The sequence below is a fragment of the Sapajus apella genome, unplaced genomic scaffold (assembly GCF_009761245.1).
Source record: "Sapajus apella isolate SASKATOON/1434 unplaced genomic scaffold, GSC_monkey_1.0 scaffold24, whole genome shotgun sequence".
In the NCBI taxonomy this organism is placed as follows: Eukaryota; Metazoa; Chordata; class Mammalia; order Primates; family Cebidae; genus Sapajus; species Sapajus apella.
Genome location: NW_022436964.1, coordinates 76672 through 97762, shown reverse-complemented (window position 1 = coordinate 97762; position 21091 = coordinate 76672). Strand labels below are relative to the sequence as shown.

General features: G+C 37.1%; 1 protein-coding gene across 3 annotated transcripts in view; it reads right to left on the bottom strand.

The window, feature by feature from the left end:
* Positions 1 to 1551: 1551 nt before the first annotated feature.
* The window catches only part of AGTPBP1 (ATP/GTP binding protein 1), a 91126-nt gene continuing 71586 nt past the window's right edge, over positions 1552 to 21091 (bottom strand). For 2 of the 3 annotated variants that reach the window (XM_032290789.1, XM_032290790.1), the window contains one exon: positions 1552 to 1971. In XM_032290789.1, coding sequence (XP_032146680.1) covers positions 1794 to 1971 — 178 coding nt within the window. In that variant the 3' untranslated portion in view covers positions 1552 to 1793. Of the gene's footprint in view, positions 1972 to 6449; positions 8691 to 21091 lie in introns of those variants that run through there. The other variant, XM_032290791.1, reaches the window with a different exon arrangement.

Below are 21091 nucleotides of genomic sequence, written 5' to 3'. Positions count from 1 at the left end.
TTATCCTGATTTTTCTTTCCTAAATTTGGTTACCACACTAAGAGGACCAGTTCAGCTTCATGGTCTATTTGACGTTTGTTTTCTGAGATTACTAAGAATTAGGCTAGTGAAAAAGACCTGTTTCAATTGCTCCATACTACGTTTTTAAATGTGGCTCCCAAAACACCAAAAAGAATCTATGCTGTTAATGAAGTATGTTAAATATTACAAGGAAAAATCACTGATTTAGAAAATACAAAAATCTGAACTACATCTCTTTTTTTTTTTTTTTCAATGATAACAGGTTAAAAAACACTATAATCTAGGAAAAAGTAAGGAAAACATGTGCCAAAACTGAAGCACCTGAATCCTGGCAACAATCTGCAATGAGGTATCTTTTGGAGGTTGTTTTCTTATATCAGAAACATAGTTCTTAAAACACTTATCCAAAATCAGTGGATTTGCTTTGTTTAAAAATAAAGTCATTCCTGCAGCAAGAGGGCTAAAATCCAGGTAGGTATCACTTCAAGAAAGGGTTTAGATGTACTGCAGTCATCTAGGATTCTGATGCCAGTGTCAGCATGCCCTAAGTCAATTGACTTCACTAAGTCTAATTACACAGCACAGCTCAGGAGATGTTGAATAAGCTCAGTAGACAAATGCGCATTTAACATCAGATCATCTTCTCACTGCATTTTTTAAGCTTCTTGACAAATTGTTCAACTGCAGTAATTAGGTGTATCCATGAGGCACAATATTAAAAGAGCGGTTCAGATATATCTCTTATGATAGGTATGGGCATACCTCTATCATAACAAAACTTAAGACTAGAATATTCGACTTCCTTTTTTTTTTTAATTGAGACAAATTCTTATTCTGTCGCCCAGGCTGAAGTACAGTAGCAATCTAGGCTCACTGCAACGTCCACTTACTGGGTTCAAGCTGCTCTCCTGTCTCAGCTTCCCAAGTAGATGAAATTACAGGTGTGTGCCACCACACCCGGCTACTTTTTGTATTTTTAGTAGAGACAGGGTTTCACCGTGTTGACCAGGCTGGTATTGAACTCCTGACCTCAGGTGATCCGCCCACCTCAGCCTCCCAAATTGCTGGGAATACAGGCATAAGCCACCATGCCCAGCCAACTTTCTTAAAAACAACTTTTTATAATATTTTTATGGGTTTTTTTTAATCATATTCTCACAAAGTTCTATACGTCAAATAATCTGAGCTGGTTAAAGAAGATGACAAAATGAATGCAACATTTAATACAGTTTTTATTTGTTTAATTTGGTAAATGTAGAATGTAATGGTCTCAAGGTAAACCTTGGAGTACTTCAGTCACAGCCCAACAGTTAACATGATTCTAAAGAACAATCTTATATTCAATATCTACCCACCTCTAAACAAACACATCTATAGAAATCCATGTACATATATATTAGTTTTTAACAACTCAGGATTTTCAACAACTCTAAAATTTCAATTTTACATTCTGAACACACTTCAAAATTACCCATTTGATGCAGGATATAACCATCAGGAGATAAAAATTCATGCAATGATACTCAGGGGTTTTTTTTAAGTAAATCCAATATTTGTTCATTCAATGCTACATAAAGTGCACTGAATATCTAAAATAAAACAAGCGCCAATTTTATCATTAATGAATAACATATTTATTGTCTTGAAACCAAACCGGCCCAAGTAACTTTTTGAGTCAGCTCTGTATAAACTCATTTCTCTCAAACTTCCTGTGTAATAAAAACCAAGATATTTCATTTCTTCTTTGTGGTTAACAAGAGATGGCAGTGGGCTCAGGGTAGGTATGTTCTTGATAATTCAGAGTCAGAAAGTACTTCTTCTTGAGCAGAAGATTCATAATCTCCCACATTTTCAGCCAACTCAATATCTAACTCATCATTACTTTCTGCACTGTAATCAACTTCTTCAAGGAATCGAGGTTCATCTTCATCCAAAACGTAAGTGGTAGGGCTGTAGCCAAAACACATAGAACAAACAAGACTTTGTTATGTTTTAAGGCCCTAATATAGGATTCTTTCACCATACTGAACTTTGATTCCAATATAATATAAGCTGCATTCACTTTAAAAATCTTATCCAAATGAACAAGTTGAGATTTATAATAGGTGAAAGTTCCTTGTATTGACAATAAGCAGTGAAACGTGAATTATTAATTACAAGAGTATCAATAAATATCCTAAAATTAGGTACCTTAAAAAAAATGAACTCTCTCATCAGGTTATTTCTTTGAAAGATTTCATCAATTTGCAAGCTAAGATTTATTTTTAAATTCTACTTTGTCACTGTAAAGCAGGCAACATATGATTTGAATAGTCCTTACAAGAAACTGTGAGCATTTAATTGGCTTCTTGAGTAATACACTAAAACCACTCACTCTAATTCTATAAAGTGATTAGCTGCCATAAAAAACAGCCCATATACCCACCCTCCCAGTTTCCGTAGGTCGAGAATAAAAACGAAAAACAAGTGAACACTCCATACCCAGATTAATTACTTTCCCTAAGGACACAGAATAAGACATTTGCTTAAAAGCACTAAGTGCTTCTAAATATTTCATGAAGCAGGTTGTTTGGGACTGAGACAACGTTTCTACTAGGTTCTGTAAAGTATTCTTTCCTAGAAAAATATCACATTAACGAAAAGAACAAAAAAACAAAAAACAACAAAACAAGAAAAATATCACATTATTCTGATTTCTCCCCATTTGTGAGATTTCTATATAACACACAATATCAAAGAAACACTACAGAAACATTTCAAAATCTCTAAGGTAGTGACCAAATCTACCTTAATTTCATATGGATGTATGTTTATTTATTTCCCACCTGTTTCCAAAAAGGATTTCCTATCGCTGATGCAATTAAAACCTATAAAATCAGACAGTAAAAAGGGTACAAGAATCTGTTAAAATAAGAGAGAAGCAGATGTAATTAGGCACCTAAAATGAGAGAATTCCTGCAACTGAGTATTAAATTCAGTTCAGTAATTAGGCACCTAAAATGAGAGAATTCCTGCAACTGAGTATTAAATTCAGTTCAGATATCTGAAAGTTAAGGTGGGATGGGAAAGTTAATAAGATTATATGGTTCTAATTTTCTGAGAAGAGAATGCAAGACTCATCTGGCAAGAATATCTTTTTACTATAATTGCTTTAATCTTGCTCATTAAAGAGAAAAATGCATTGCAAAACCACCTTGCTCTAATGTAGCAAACTTCCTCTTAAAAGTTCAGAGCTTGCAATATGATAGACTAGTCCAAATAAATCAAGCTGAGTGGCTTGGAGGATTATGTGAGACTTCACGACATACCTAACACTCGCAAGAACAATTTCACCGTTTTTAATTTGCGACTAAAATATTTAGTATGAATCTGTTAGGTCTTTAGAGAAACAAGTTAGATTAAAGTAAATGATTATTTGGCTTTTTTTTTTTTTTTTTTGACACAGAGTCTTTCTGTTGCCCAGGCTGAAGTACAATTGGCATGATCTCGACTCACTGCAACCTCTGCCTCCGGGTGCAAGCGATTCTCCCACCTCAGTCCCCTGAGTAGCTAGGACTACAGGCCCCTGCCATCATGCCTGGCTAATTTTTGTATTTTTAATAAAGATGAGGTTTCACCATGTTGGCCAGGCTCGTCTCGAACTCCTGATCGCAAATGATCCGCCTGCTTCAGCCTCCCAAAGTGCTGGGATTACAGGCATGAGCCACTGTGCTCAACCTTATTTGACCTTTTAAAATGACTTATCATGTTTCTTTTGAAATATAATAATTCATTCTTCCTTCCTGAGTTTGTATTTCAAATTCTTAGTGGTGTCCCAGGTGATTCTAAGAATAAATGGAAAATCAGCTGAAGCAAAGAAGGGGGAAAGAGGGAAGTAAGAAAAGACAAATCTTCTCTTGCGACATACCTTCTTCCTGGAGACAGTCATAACAAGAAGAAATGATAATGGAAATGTGAGGAAGAGACAGGTACTAAAAAGTTATGCACTGTGCCAGCACAGGAGCTGGGGAAACCACCCAGAACTATAGAGGCTGCTTCCAGACAGACAAGAAGTGGCCAGTGTCTCCCAACAGGTAGGAAGAACACAAAATCCATGTGTTGGATAGGTGGGCAGGGAAGCACGCATTGTTCAGGAGATCCATGGCAGCAGAATTCTAGCCCACCTTTCCCCCAATCTGAAAACAGACTTGGCAGAAGTGAATCTGGTTGCTGGGAGCCCAGCCACTGCACTGGGACCAGAGTAAGGATCTAGTTCTACTTGGGAAACTGAATATTAGAGCGTTAATCAATTTGAACAAAAGGAGTGTACAGAAAAAACCTAGTCCTATAAGCTGAAGTCAGTGAGGAAACAGAATGAGAGAAGTATGATTTAGGAGCAAGAAGGATGCCCAGGATGGAGCTAAATAAGCTTGACAGTAAGGAATCTTAGAGTGATGCTGGTATCAGGTGTTAATGTGCACTTTTAAGACAAAAGGCAAGTAACTGGAAAATTAAAGGAAACATATTCACAAGGAATTCTCAGGAAGATGTCAAAAGAAGCATCTTCACAAGGAATTCTCAGAAATATGTCAGTTCTTGATCTTGGCTCATTCATCATGACTATGAGAAGAACTCCATTTGTGTCCTGAAATCACCCATTCTGATAAGGGTGTGGAATAAGAGTATGGAACTAGTCCACTCCTCTGACGCCACTCCTGTAACCCACACTGGCCCTAACACTTGACTCTTGCTTCTCCAGGTCCTAATAAAACCATGTTCCTAGGCACAGCTTCTTTAAGGTCTACATTAGAATTGAAGTATACGGAGCACATCAAGCTATCGTGAGGAGGACACCCGTGCTAGCTCAGGCACATTAGTCAGGCTGAGTGTGCAAAGAGGAGGAAGTTAGCGAGGGAAAGAGGTATGCACAAGTGTGTGTGTGTGTGTGTGTGTGTGTGTGTGTGTGTGTGTGTGTGTGTGAGAGAGAGAGAGAGAGAGAAGACACAGAATAGAGAGAAGGTATCAGGGGATCTGGAAGGAGCTAGGAGAATAAATACTGAGATAGGGGAAAGAGAAAAACAAAAAATTACAACTCCCAACATTCCACTAAAACCAGACTCCTATTCCAATCACCGTTTTTCAGTCCATTTTTACTAGTTCTCTCCACCGCTAGTAAAATTGTGGTGAAAATTCTGATACCCTTCTATTCTAGTTTGCTTAATTCCTTTCTGTCCCTTCTCAATGGTGACCATGTGCTCCTCAAACCTAGGCACTGTATTTATAAAAATCCTTTCTTAGCCAACAGCTCTTATAAGCATGCCCTCTTTGAACAAGTTCATCTATTTTAATCTGTATTCTGATTATTTCCAAATCCAAATTTCTGGCCCCAATTTCTCTACTGAACTTCTGCACATGCATGGACTTGCCAGATATAGTCCCATGACTGCCTCACATGCACCTCAAATGTAGCATCTGGAGAGCTCACTGTTCTCCCCACCAAGCCCAATCTTCTTCCAGTATGCTAGGTATCACTCACCAAAGTTCTCTACAAGCAAGTCCTGCCACTCAACATCCTGACCACTCCACGCCTCGCATTTCATATTGCAAGCCTTCGCCAGCACTGTTTCCTCTGCATAGGTACTGATATGGTTTGGATGTGTGTCTCCTCCAAATCTCATGTTGAAATGTAATACCCAATGTCAGAGGTGGGGCCTGGGGGTGGGGTGTTTGGGTCATGAATGGCTTTGTGCCTCTTGTTATGGTAATGAGTGCATTCTCACTGTGTTCATGCAAGATCTGGTTATTTAAAAGACTGTAGCACTTCCCCCCTCGCCATGTGGCATGTCTGCTCCTGCTCTGCCTTCCATCATGAGTAAAAGCACCCTGAGGCTTCCCAAAAGCCAAGCAGACGGCGGCACCATGCTTCCTGTACAGCCTGCAGAACGATCATCCAGTTAAACCTCTTTTCTTTATAAATAATCCAGTCTCAGTTTATAAGTATCCAGTTGCTATGAAGGAATACTTTTGTAAAGGACAAATGCAGGTATACTTCACATCTTTCTTCTAAATATTCTTTGTGCAAAACACACCTCAGTCTCATCTTCAGATGTTTTTCCTTAAAGCCCATCTTAGGATATATGTCCTTTCTCTATATTCCCTTTGCACCTTGTACATTCTATCTGATCACTTTTTGTATGCAATTGAAACCACTCATTTGTGTGCATATCTTCTCAGTACTAAATCACAAGCACCTTTAAGATCAAGAACTGTGACTTGCCCATCTGAGTACCTCCTGTCAGCTTCCAGAAGGCCATGACACATTGCAGGCACCTCAACAAACGTTTGCTAAACTCTATGAAAAGCCTTGAGGTTGATGAAATCCTCAAGTTTTCTATTACCTCATCCCACTGATTTTACTTTAGTGAACGAACTTTGAGGCACAAGACCAATCACAGCAATTCATCTTTGCTTTTATTAATAATTTCAACATAGGTTTTGAGCAGTTTACAACTTAGGAAATGCTTTCATAGACATTATTTCCTATGATTCTCACAAAACCTTCACTTAAAAAAAAAGACTTCAAGGACACTCGCCCTAAGGTTATAAAATAATCGCTTTACATAAGCAGGTAAGAGTCCAAAAATTCTTACACTCATAAGAAAAAGAAAGTCTAACGTACTTAATGATTTCCCATTATGATTACTTTGTTTTAATGCCATTGTTTCCTGGCTTCCCCCATTTCTTTCACATGTTTACTCCTTTTGCCTGGTTCTGCTTCCTCCTCTGACAGCTGCCCTATGTACACCTGCCTTAACGTTTCTCCTTCTACTCTGAATAGACTAAGCCAAAAGCAATTCAGAAACATTTCATTCTAAAGAAAACAGTATTTTAGCCCAAAACCAAATCCTGTTTATGCTGCTTAAAGAAAAACATCAAAACTGTCACCCAAAGAGCCTTTCTCACAGGATGAATGCATTGAAATTCTCTGCTGTATGGTGTCATTATGATGCAGAAAAGGTTTATAATTCCAACTGATTTCTAAAGAGAACAGAAAAAAACTTTTGCTTTATGCAGATTCAGAAAGTTTTCTGGCTACCCTCATGTTAAGCTATTAAGCATAAAATAAAAATAAACCTAAAAAATTCACCATCTCTCTCAAATATAGGCTCTTTCCATAAGAGCTCATTTGCCATCCAAGACACCAGAATGTAGATCTTCAGCTCCATGACCTACAACAGGCACAATGAAAGCAAACCACTGCCCATGGAGTTGGAATATCATGAGGGAAAACTTTTTGAAAATGATGCACAGAAAAATATGCCATTGTCTAAATTATCAGCAATTTGTGAATTGCTGATTGTATCTTATTTTCTTGTATTGAAATGTCAGATTTAGGGTGAAAGAAAATCTTTCTATTTGTACAAATACCAGAGGTATTTCATTTATATAATTTATAAAATTTTATTCCTATCTTGTGAGAGATAAATATAACATCTCCCAAATATCACAAAGTAAACAAAGTTATCCAGAGAAAATGCAAGTAACAATTTTTGTCAGGTTTAAATGGCTACAGCACATAGACATACATGCATACACACAAAGAAATAGCATACAAAATATCCAACGAGAATATTTTTCTATTTGAAAAAAAAATTGCTAATTTATTTGTACTTTTGTTTAAAAAAAAAATATGGACAGCCTCTGACTTGTAATAGTTCCATTTACAATTTTTTGACTTGACAGTGCTACAAAACCATTCTGTTTTGTTACTTTCAGTATAATACTCAATAAATTACTGGAGATATCCAACAGTTTATTTATAAAACAGGCTTTGCCTTAGATGATTTTGCCCACTGCAAGCTACTGTTTAAGTGTTCTGAGTATGTTTAATGTAGGCTAGACTAAGCTGTGATGTTTAGTAGTTAGGTGTAGAAAATAGGTTTTTAACTTATAGTATTTTCAACTTACGGTGGGTTTATTGTGACATAATCCCACTGTAAGTCAAGGAGCAGTTGTATGACTAAGCTGGCTTTGGGAAGCAGCAATTAACTATGTCACTAAGCACCAACTTATTTTGTCATTGATCTAAAACATTACTTACACATAATGTAAGTGTTAAATGATTAAATTATCCAAATTATACAAGAGCATTTCAAAAATTGAAACCATTATCTTTTAGTAATTTTGGTTATATACTTGGAGGATACAAGATACAATAAAGGAATGGGAATTTTAGAGTTAGACCTCAATCCAATTCCTGATTCTGACAGGAATTTCTAGATGGATGGCCTCAAGTAAATTTCTCCCTCTGAGCCTCAGCTGCACACATCCATAAAAGGATCACAGTACTATCTGTCTCTGATCATTCTCAGCAGAACATTAGAATCTCTGGGACAACCAATCTTAACAGAAATTCAGAATGAACATGCTTATCAGTGGTCCGAAGACCACTGTAGGGAGTGATTTGCTAGGAAGACTCACAGGACTCAGCACACAGTCAAATTCAGTTACAGCTTATTACAGTGAAAGGATACAAAGCAAAATCAGCAAAGAAAAAAAGGTACGTGGAGCAAAGTCCAGTGGAACCCAGGCCAAGCAAGGGCAGCTGTTAGAGGCAGAGAAGTCATCAGAGCTGTCAGCAATTTCAAAGGATTGGAGGCAAAAACTGAAGTTCAGAGCTGCCAAGGTTCCTGAAAGAAGGGAGTTGCAGAGATGTGACCTCAACACTTGACAGTTTTACCTTAAAGACATTTGACAATTTTTTAAATTACATAATACAAGAAGCTAAAAATCAAAGCATAAAGCAGCAAAATAACCAAAACAAAAAAATAAACAAGTGAGAAACAGGAATTTCTGGTAGTCCTGTGGTGCTGAGGAGAGGAGGAGCCTAGGCCTTCAGTTGTGACTTCTGGAGGGCTACAGCTTAGAAAGCAAGGAGGGGTGAACAAAGAGTTAAAAGAGATTTCACACATTTTGCAACCCTACCTTAAGGCAACTCAGTGCCTCTCTGGACTGGGGCAATCTGCCCTACTCTAAAAGCCTATCAGAGGATAAAATGAATCTTCCATGAGGGAAGATACCTAGAGCCTCTGCAAGTTTTTATACACAATACCTGGCATTTGACCAAATATTACCAGACATATCAAGAAATAGAAACAGGAACAGACCTAAAGTAGTTCAGTATGGGAGTTATCAGGCATGAACTTTAAAATAACTGTAATTAATATATCCAAACAGATAATGAAATGAGTAATTTCACTGTCTGTTATCTATTTAAAGATAATCAAATGGAAAAGCCTAGAAGTGAAATATAAATAAATGAAATTAAGACCTCAAAAATAGGTTTTAAAACTGTCTTTTGTACACAGATGGAAAGAGAATTAGTGAAGCAGGGATAGTTAAGTAGAAAATGTAGAAACTGAAGGGACAAAAGCAAAAAAAGGATAGAAAACTTAAATCTCCACATAAATTAAACCTGCTGAGGAGAAACGAAGAATGTGGCAGATGCAACATTTGAAGAGCTAAGGGCTGGAAATTTTCCAAAAACAATGAAAGACTCAAATCACAAATTTAAGAGGGGCTACAAATCCCAAGTAGGATAAATACAAAGAAAACCAGCTCTCAGCACTCATAGCAAAATTGCTAAAAACCAGAAACAGAAAAACCTAAAAGCATCCAGACAAGGCCCATTACCTTCAAAGAAGTAAAAATAAGACAGAAGTCTGGGCGAGGTGGCTCACACCTGTAACCCCAGCACTTTGGGAGGCCGAGGTGGGCGGATCACAAGGTCAGGAGTTTGAGACCAGCCTGACCAATATGGTGAAACTCCATTTCTACTAAAAATACAAAAAAATTTAGCCAGGCATGGTGGTATGTGCCTGTAGTCCCAGTTACTCAGGAGGCTGAGGCAGGAGAATGGCTTGAACCCAGGAGGCAGAGGTTGCAGTGAGCCAAGATCCCGCCATTGCACTCCAGCCTGGGCAACTGAGCAAGACTCTGTCTCAAAAAAAAAAAAAAAAAAGGAGTTCATTTCAACAAATCCTAGGGTCTACTTTAGTGTAGAAGGTGGGAGGAGAAAAAGGATCAGAAAGAGCTAACTATTGGAAACTAGGCTTAGAAGCCAGGTGAGGAAATAATCTGTACAACAAACCCCCGTGACCTGAGTTTACCTGCGTAACAAACCTGCATATGTACTGCTGAACCTAAAAGTTTAAGAAATACTACTAATAAAAAGAAATATATGGAGTTCAATTAAAATATGACAATAACACAAAAAGTCAAAAGGTGAGTAGAATACATCCTAATATCCTAGCATTGTCTGTGAAAAGGCAAAAAGAGTAATTTTTATTATACTCTAATAAACTAAATATCCATGTGATCATCTCTAGAGTACCAGGTAAAAGAGTAGTAAAAGAGAATGGAACAAGCTTTTAGAGAAACAAAAATAGAATAACAAAAAAAAATGTTTAATTAATCTCAAAGAAGGTGAGAAGAAAACATAAAACAAGTGAAATCAATAGAAAACAAATATAGTAACTTACAAACTCAACTGTATTAGTAATTCCTTAAATGGAAATGGAGCAAATACTCCAATTAAAAGACAAAGATGACTAACTGGATTATAAAATACAATTACATGGTACATACAAGATTCTTATCTTAAATATAAAGAGAAAAACTGGGACTATAAAAGGATGGAAAAGGTATATTATGCAAAAACCAACAAAAGCTAGGGCAGCTACACTAATGTAAAACAAAGCAGACTTTAAAGCAAGAAGCATTACCAAAGAAAGAGAAATTTCATGATAAAGGGATCAATCCACCAGAAGGACGTAATCACTCAAAAGTTCTACATACTTACTATAACAATGCATAAAGCAAAAATTGACAGAACTAACAGGAGAAGTGGACACATTCACAATGATGGGGGAAACTTGAAAACACCTCTCTTAGTACCTAATAGAACAAACAGAGCCAAAAACCATTACGATGTTAAAAATATGAACAATAGATTTTAAAACTTGATCTTATCAGGACTATATGGAATGCTACAATCAGCAATTAAAGAATATACATTCTTTTATAACATGAATGTAACACTAAATATGTATTCTTCCTTATGCTGATATATTATATTATTTTGAAGTCTCAGACACTTACTGTGAGAGAAATAACTTCTTCCAAGAGGCTACCAAAAATATAAATATCCATAAATATATACAATCATCAAAATCCCTGTATAGCTAAGTCTTACAGACTAATAATTACTAACTAGATACCTATATGCATCTCAGTTATAAGGATCATCTACTTAGGTAAGCCTCAAAGCTTCTGTTATAATCAGCTCTGGTCTGGGATCCTGACGTGTTCACATCAGTCTCAAACTTATTTTTCTGGATGATTTCAACCTCTGTATTTGTGGGCACAATAGCATTTCATCTACTAAGCACAAATATAAATGGTGGACTTTTAGTTATAAGTAACTATCATTTCCAAGGGATGAGAAGGTATGATATGATCTGCAATTACATGACTTGATCTGCCTAGAAAATATCCCAATAGTACAGCGCTGAGACTTTTCTATGTAGTAGCAATAAATGATTTCCAGAAATGCAAACCAGACTCAAGTTATGTGTACCACAGCTATTAGAAAGGAAAATCTATTTTTTAATTAGCTTAATAAAATGGTAAATGATACATTAAATAGAAGGCACATTAATACCAGTAAACTTTACCACATAGCTAAATATTAGACACTACTACTAACTAAGCCAAGAATTACCTGTATTAATTTAATTTTCTCAAAAGACAAAGTTCCTATATATGTATAAACAAACAAATACTAGCTTCACATAAGGAAAATACAGATAACAGAGGTTAACATTTCATTCTACTGTTAACAGTCTATGGCAACTAATATCTTTGTACTATTTTACCAATAGCTTCCACTCAGTCTCTCTCATAATGTTGGGGACATGTCTAGAGACTTTAACTGAGAAATGCTATGATGGTAACTGGTCCACAGACTCACAGTACTCCCTATACCTTATTAAGAAATATATCAAAACATACAAAATTAGGTTTTTTAAAAGTATTAAAACAAAATATAACTAATGCTAGGTATTTTAAAGGCTTTCTCTGGCTTGTTGTATTTATCAGTTGCATTAGAAATACTTTCTCACCAAATTTTCTAATGTCCATGCTATACGCATAAAAAGGAATTAAGTAGTGACACATGCTACAATATGGATGAACCTTAAAAACATGCTAAGTGAATGAAGTCAGACACAAAAAGGTCACATATTGTATGATTCCATTTCTATGAAATATCCAGAATAGGTAAATCTATAGGACGGAAAGCAGATCGGTGGTTGCTGCGGTCTAGGAGTAACTGCTTAATTGGTTTGAGAGTCTCCTTTGAAGGTGATAAAAAGGTTTTGGAACAAGGTGGGGTGACTGATGGCTGCACACCATTGTCAACATATTAAATGCCACTGAATTGTTCACTTTAAAATGGTTAATTTTATGCTCTGTGAATTTCACCTCCATTAAAAACTAGATCCAAATAGTATTTTGAGTATATGGCAGTAATTAGGCTTCTATTAACATGGATATATTTTTGATTATGATAAAACACTGTGTAAATATTGCTATCTTTCAATTTCACTTTCATATATATACATAAGAAAGTGAAATACATACATATATATATATATGTGTGTGTGTGTATATATATATATATAGTTGTTGTTCTTGTTGTTGTTGTTGAGACAGGGTCTTATTCTGTTACCCAGGCTGGAATGCAGTGACATGATTTCAGCTAACTGCAAGCTCCACTTCTCAGGCTAAAGCAATTCTCCCACCTCAGCCTCCCAAATAGCTGGTACTACAAGCGCCTGTCACCAGATCAGGATAATTTTTGTATTTTTTGTAGAGACGAGATTTTGCCATGTTGCTGAAGCTAATCTCAAACTCCTAGACTCAAGACATCTGCCTGCCTTGGCTTCCCAAAGTGCTGGGATTACAGGCATGAGCCACGGCACCTGGCCATCCTATAATATTTCAAACATGCTCAATCTTCAAATACTTCCTCCATAGACCTGAAATTTAGGCACCACAACAATATCCCAATAAAGAATTGTTAAATCTTTCACTGTCTCATTCTCAAATCATTTAAATGAAGGTCACTGAAACTGCTTAATAGTTCAGATAATAGATAAAATAAAAATGCCTTTGCTAAGCACAAAAATACTATATAGCTATTTACTTTTATGAGTCCTACCAATATTTCCAGCTTTGACCTAAAAGAAACACCCAGCCCAGGAAAAACATAATGCAGATTTAGTGTTGCATCAGATGGAATTTTTATTATACAACACAAATGGGTAAAATGACTTTTGTTTGGTAATTACCAATAAATGCCCTAGGAATATATAACGTAATGAATATTCAACAATGAACATTATTGAAAAGAAAGTTCTATAACTTCTGGTAAACACAGAGAATCTAACAGAAGCATTTATTTCTGACCACGAAGATGACAGTAAAAAAAATAACTTTTTTTAAGGATAAATTCATAGGGAGAAAATAAATTCAAGAGGAGGTGACGATGAAACAGGAATAATACAGGGTGGTCACAGGAGAATAGAAAATTCCAGACAGCAGTTTGACATGACTAGCAAAAAAGCAAACTGTTGAAATGGCTATAGAAACTAGGGATTGATAAGACCCTGAAAAACCAGGGTGTGGACCTGGCTAAGACCAACTGGACCCAACATGGCACTGGATTTGACCTAGGTTTCACTTAGGACCTTATTACATGCTCATTAACATACTAAGTCACATACCCACCAGTATCATGACAGTTCCAGGAACACCCATATTTGGTGTAAAAGTGGACGGTACTGCAGTTCTGAGCAATCTCCACCTTCTTCCAGTTATCTTCATGAATATTCCACCTTTTGATTAACGAAACCCAGAAAGATAAAAACCCCAAACCCCACTGTGGGACTCTCTCGAGTATACCTGCAGTCCCCTTTCCTGAGTGTGTACTTTTGTTTTGTAATAAATCTTCGTATTTTCACTATTCTGACTCATCCTTGAATTCTTGATGGTGTCAAGAGCCTGGACATAGACACTGGTTGGGGTCAAGGTCCCATCAGCATTTGGAGACCCCCTCCAGTCCACCAATACCAAAAGCAAACAAGAGATATCAACAAACTGTTGGAAGATGGAGGTAGGTGGAGGCAGACGCATGGAACTAATGGTCTTGAGTTCCAACTTCCTTCACTTTGCTATGAGGAAGCAGACCCTCACCAGACACCAAATCTGCTGTTGCCTTGATCTTGGACTTCACAACCTCCAGAGCTGTGAGACATAAATTTCTGCCATTTGTAAGCCATCCAGCCTATGGCATTTCATTATAACCACCTGAATGGACTAGGACAACATCTGTCAATGTTACTATTTATGTTGAAAAAGACATTTAATGTGAACACTCTAATTGCTGCAATTATTCAAGCTTATTTGATATACATTGCCTATAAATGAAAATAAATTGATTTATAACTGATACTGTATCTTGAGAAATAGTTAAAACCAAGAAGGATAAAACTGAATTGAGGGCTAATTTGTGGAATAACACCATCCACATTGCATACAGGCTGAATGCAAAATTCTGGCAGGGAAAGATGGATTTGAAAGATTATAAAAGGTTAACTCAACTAAAAAAAAAGTTGGGGGAACTTACATTCATTAACTTAATACCTCAGCTTCACATTAGGATCAGGAAATAGATTAAAAATTACAAGGACAAAGAAGAGATCCAGAGAAAAGGACAGGGGAGTGATCTTAGGAAAAGTTAACTGGTCTCCTAGTTCCAACTCTAATACTGTCATTTACTCTTTTCACTTACACTTGGAAATGTGGCTTCCCCTATTCTGATTCCATATTCATCATTATGACCCTCCAATGCTACCTAACACTATGTCCTCAAGCAATCATTGCCCTTGTTCTCACTATTCTTACTGGAGATCTCATCTTGCTCTCAAATCGTTTCTTGCCTCCACCTTCCCAGTTTCAAAAAAATGCATATAATACTTTCAGGTAAAACTGTGGCTTACTTTGCCAGTGGCTTTAAAACTCCCAAATGACTAAAGGATAAAGTCTAACGTGCTTATACTGTTAATTAGGGCACTGTAAGACAGGGCTATTCCCAGAAATCTAATACAATTGAATTTTAAAATCTTACATAGCTACCTACCTCTTATTCAGTTCAATATGTAACTGGCACACACTGCAAGGTACCATGAATGGAACATTATGCAGTACTAAAGGGCATATATACAGTCTCTGGGGCTAACTAGAAGTTAGCCAGGCAAAGTATGAGCGAAAGACTTCCCTTAAAAGTTGGTATAGAAACCAGGCACAGTGACTCATGCCTGTAATCCCAGCACTTGGGGAGGCTGGGGTGGGAAGACTGCTTGAGCCCAGGAGTTCAAAACCAGCCTGGGCAACATAGGAAGGCTCCCTCTCTACTTAACAACAACAACAACAACAACAAAAATTAGCTGGGTGTGGGGGCATGTGCCTGTAGTTCCAGCTACTCAGGAGGCTGAGATGGGAGGATTGCTTGAGCCCAGCAGGTTAAGGCTGCAGTGAACTACGATCATGCCACTGCATTCCAGCCTGGGCAACAGAGCACGACTCTGTCTCAAAAAAAAAAAAAAAAAAAAAAAAAAGGACACACTTTCAGGTTCCTATTATCCCTGCCCCAAAGACAGAGCGACAATTAGATCAACTACAAAACAGAAAGACAAAAAAGATACATATGCACATAGAAATAAGATATATATCTCCTTGGACCAGAAAAAGAACAGAATCATGAGGTCAGGTCATGGGTATGCTGCCAGGTCCAAAAGCGGGCAGCAGTGGCTCCTTCAAGGCAACAGAAAGGCTGACAAAGTGCCTTAGAGGCAGGGATCTAAATTCAGACTCGTGAATGGAGCAGCTGAAGTAAGCCTTCCCACTTTAGAAAGGAGGCTGAGAAAATTAGGCTGAGACTTCTGCCTAAAGCTAAAGATGTTATAGCATTGCAATTATGAAGTCAGAAAGAAAGATACAGGGAATCACAGCCAGAACTTTCATGAACTCAGTGACTTGTCCTGCAAAATCCCCGATCACTGAAGGATGGGAAGTCTGAAATGCTAATATCATGCTACCATAAGCTTGGGCTGAAGCTCTGAGAGAGCCAGGTAGAAGTAATTACAAAATCATTAAGAGGTGAAGGGAAGAGACTTGAAAGGGCTGGGAGTGGGGGGACTCTTACTCAAAATCAGCCTGCAAACTATATGATCAGGAGAAACAGTGGATGAATTTACCAACACAATAAAAATCAACAGCACAATCTACAAATGACTTTAAAAGTGTTTAGGGTCTTCAAAGAAGCAAAGAATAACAGCCATAAGATAAACAAGAAAATGGAGGGCTAGGTGTGGTGGCTCATGCCTGTAATCCCAGCACGCTGGGAGGCCAAAGCGGGTGAATCATTTGAGTTCAGGAGTTCAAGACCAGCTGGCCAACACAGTGAAGCCACATCTCTACTAAAAATACAAAAATTATCCAGGCGGTAGTGGCCCATGCCTGTAATCCCAGCTATTCAGGAGTTTGAGGCAGAAGAATCGCTTGAGCCTAGAAGGTGGAGGTTGCAGTGAGCCGAGATCATACCACTGAATTCCAGTCTGGATGACAGAGTGAGACCCTGTCTCCAAAAAAAAAAAAAAAAGTGAAATAAATGCAGAAACAAAAAAGAGCAAATTAGATGCGAAACATATAGTCATTAAAACAAAAATCTCCCTGGAGACAAATTCTGGGAATAGTTGGTGAATTACAAAATGCTACTGTAGAATTTACCTAGGCTGTAGCAGGAAACATGAAAAAGCGGTTAAGAGACATGCATGGAGAACAGACTGAGATATTCCAATACAGGAATTCTAGAAGAACAAAATAAAGGGAATGATAAAGAAGCAATTTTCAAAGAGAAAGTGGTTGAGAACTTCAAAACTGAAGACAAGAGTCTTCAAATTAAAAGTACCTATTAAGTGTCAAGCAAGATATACTAAAAATAAGTCTACTCCTAAACACAACGTCCTGAAACTGAACCACGTTGAGGATAATAATAAAATCTTACAGAAGCAGAGGCATAGACATTTTGGTAGAGGGAAGAAAAAATGCAAAGACCCTGGGATGACAAAGAGATTGATCTGTTCTAAAATAAGGTTACTCAAGGTGTGGTCCATTGACCTGTGTGGTTCACAAACTCTTTGTTATTGGCCCATCGTGACAAAAGCACAGAAACTGAAGTGAAAGGTTCAGAAACTTTTACAACAATTTGACACAGAAATTAAAGGTCTTGTGAATCTAATAATAAGAAATTAGAGCTTATATTTTTATTCCTTGGGGTCTTCTCTTCCATTTTCATAGTATTTCATTCTTATCATATTTTTATTCAAGTATCAGTCCAGAAAAAGTTGGAAAATAGAAACTGGTCCTTTTCCATAGCTGGTTTAGAAGCACTGTTCTGAAAACGCAAAGATAGTCAGTGCAGTTAGAATGATAAGAATACAAAGTGAGAGTAGGACAAGCTGAAAGAGGAGAGGAAGGTGTAGGTGGCTTATGCTGACCTCAGAGACTCTAGTAATGGATATATTCCATAACACGCCTGGGACACAGCTAATGGTTTCTGAGCAAGAGAATGACCAGAGCATGCAAAGAAGCTGGAGGATACCAGAAGTACACAAAGCACGACCAGTCAAAAGGTTGCTGGAGTCATCCACGCAAGGGGTGATGGCAGCCTGGACTAGTGTAACAGTAAAGATGATGGGGAGAAATGAAAGCTCTGAGAAATATTTTAGAAGAGAAATCAAAAAGTTCTCTTTTTGATGGATTGGGTTAAGGGTAAGAGAGAGAGGAAAATGCCAATAAGAAGAATGAGTATGTAGGTGGACGGGGTGGCTAAAAATAAGCAGGTTTGCTATGAGAGAGGTAGGGGAACAGCGTCACAAGCTGAGTTCTAGACTAGTTAATTTTGTGTCTAGGCATACATAAGCAAGTTGGAAGATGGATCCACAGATCTGGGAGATTACAAGTATTTTGGAGTTGTCAACATACAGACAGAATGTGAAGTCACAGGAATGAGTATCACCCACAGAAAGCAGGTAAGTTGAGAAGTGGGAGAGGAGAAAAAGCAAAAGATGATGAAGGAAAAAATCCTCAAAGGAAAGTTTATGATCACACCACCTCTTTTCCCCATCAACAAATAAACCCAAGTGACCTGTGTTAATTAACTATGGCTATTATTATCAAAGTGACTTATTAGTGATTACCAATGCAGAGCACAACTAAAGGATGAATATCAACAGCTAAGAAAAGGATTAAAGATAAAAAATATGTACAAGATGCCCCACGCCACATTACCAATAATGCAAATAATGACAAGAATTTGCACTTATTCCTGAAAGGTTTCCAAGAGCAAGAAAAAGAATAGCTAAATGAATAAGCAATTACCATAAAATGAGATATTAAAATAATAAATAGCAGTAACAAAGGAAAAAAGCCTTGGCAATCTGTATTAGGTGGGGGAAGTAGGCTTAAAAGCAACAAGTATATACCAATGACCTGATCAGAAATTGTAAAGCTGGCTAGTTTTATCTTCAGTCCACAATCAGAACCTCCCTCATCCCCCTTATTTATTCTCTCTGTATTATATGAAAAACAAAACAATAACCACAAATTTACATTTAAGAAGCAGCGTCCTGAATAACTGTATGCTAGTAGTGTGTCATATTACACTGGAAGTATCCACCTCAAAAAACGACTCCAGATCGCTCTGCAGCCGCCACTCTCCTCAGAGCACCACATTCGCTGGTGCTTACATAATAGCAGTATCAGGCTACTACAAGCTTCTAAATGTTTTGAATTAATACGTTTTTCATATAGGATGGATCATTTATCATTCCATACTTAAAGACATATACAGTTAATATTTTCCTCTTCTACAAAATCTATACTCATTAGCAAATAACTGCTCCTTTGATGTTTTCTCCAGTCTTAAGTTTTCTAAGCTCCAGATAAGCCTTTCCAGTTTACAGTAGTCCCCTATTACCTGCAGAAGATTAGACCAAGACCCCTCTGTTCAAAAAACCCATATATCTGGGTTTTTTCCATCTGATAATTGAGACAGCTATTAAGTGACTAAGGGGTGCAGGGGGTGGGCAGAGAGTGTCTATAGTGTGGCTACATTGGACAAAAACAATGACTCATGTCCCTGGTGGAATGGAGTGGGATGGCAGGAGACATCACCACGAAACTGAGAATACCATGCAATGTAAAACTTATGAATTCTTTATTTCTGGAATTTTCCATTTAATATTTTTGGACCACAGTTGACCACAGGTAACTGAAACCATGCAAAGTGAAACCAAGGATAAGGGGGCTATTGTATTTTCCATTACTAACTTTGTTTCCTTCACATCCAGCTGCTATTTCTTTACCAAACCTCATCTATTATTATCTTCCAAGCTCTACCCTAAAACTTAATGACTTGAGAAAACTCTCCCAGATAAGCCCAGCTTTCACTCAGTCACTCTTTTTCTCCAAATGTCTATGTAATTTTTAACTGTTATTTTTGCACTGTTTTATAATACCATTATACCACTTCACAAACATAAACTATGCTTTCTCCATGATACTATCGGCTCCCCTCAGGACATGATCTCTCATTTCCCATTTCTCCTACTCTTGCTGGGATTCTGGCACAACACTCTACCCATAATAGATTTGCAACAAATACCTAAACATAATGACTCATTAATAGAACATATCTGGTCAGTGAATAGCTACTGCATGCCAGGCACTGAGATTACAAAAATTATTTTTAAAAAGCTCCCTCTCTTTGGATTGTTGGGTGAGGAAGCAGGGTAAGGAAGGCATCCAAGAGAGGGCAGTGAGACAGAAGATTAGTTACACACAGGCAGGTTGATCAAATAAGAAAAAATATTCAAGATAATGACAGCTGTGTTTCTCACTGTAAAAGAAGGGAATTAGACATTTAAAATTTGAAAACTAGACTTAACCCTTAGGAGTACAATCAGAATTGAAAGTATCACTGCTGTGAACTCTGAATTTTCGGTTATATCTGTGTTCATTTGAGCATGCATGTATACACATGTATGTACATATATATAAATTCATGTATGTAAATACTTAAATATATTCTATATCTGTCCACTGAGAGAACTTGGGAGCAGTAACATCACAAAAGCAATAAATAACAACTAGCACCTAGGCTTACACATAAATACCGTTTTCCACCAAAAGGAATCAGGAAGCATTGAAGAAATGACTGCTTCCAATCCTGAGACAAAGAACATGCAATGACAACCTGGGAAATCCTGTTCTGCCAAAAAGCAAGGAAGTCCTCAAAGAATAATGGGGACATGCAAAAACATAAAGAAGTTTGAAGGGGCCAAATCAGGAAAATTTTGAGCATCAAAATAAACAATGACAGTAATAGATTAAAACTCATTTAAGTAAAATTAAAAATCATAAGCCGAATACATAAAAATTTAAGGATGAATAAATTAAAAGTTGGATGATAGAATACTGACAGTTTCAAAGTATGCCCATAAAAATATGATTACAAAAGAGGAAAAATCTAACTTCATAATGGAGAAGTTTGGCAGATATCATCTTAATTAAATCACCAAAGGGAACGTCTTGAGTAATGGGACAAATTAAAACTGTGCTCTACGATAAAATACAATGAGAAGCAAATAGTATCCATGACAGTCTTGCCAAAGATGCATAAGCTGAATATAATCATGCAACACAGACAAACTCAGATTGAGGACCTTTAATCCTCAAAAGTGTCAGGATACAGAAGTCAAGGAAAAGTCAGAACTATGTAGAAAATTCAGTTAAGACAGACAAAGAAGAATGATTGCATGGAAGAAGTAGTGACTGGTTTGCTTACATCAACAAACAGGAGAAAGAACTACAATAAAATTTCAAAAGAAAACTGAATTTGTAATTG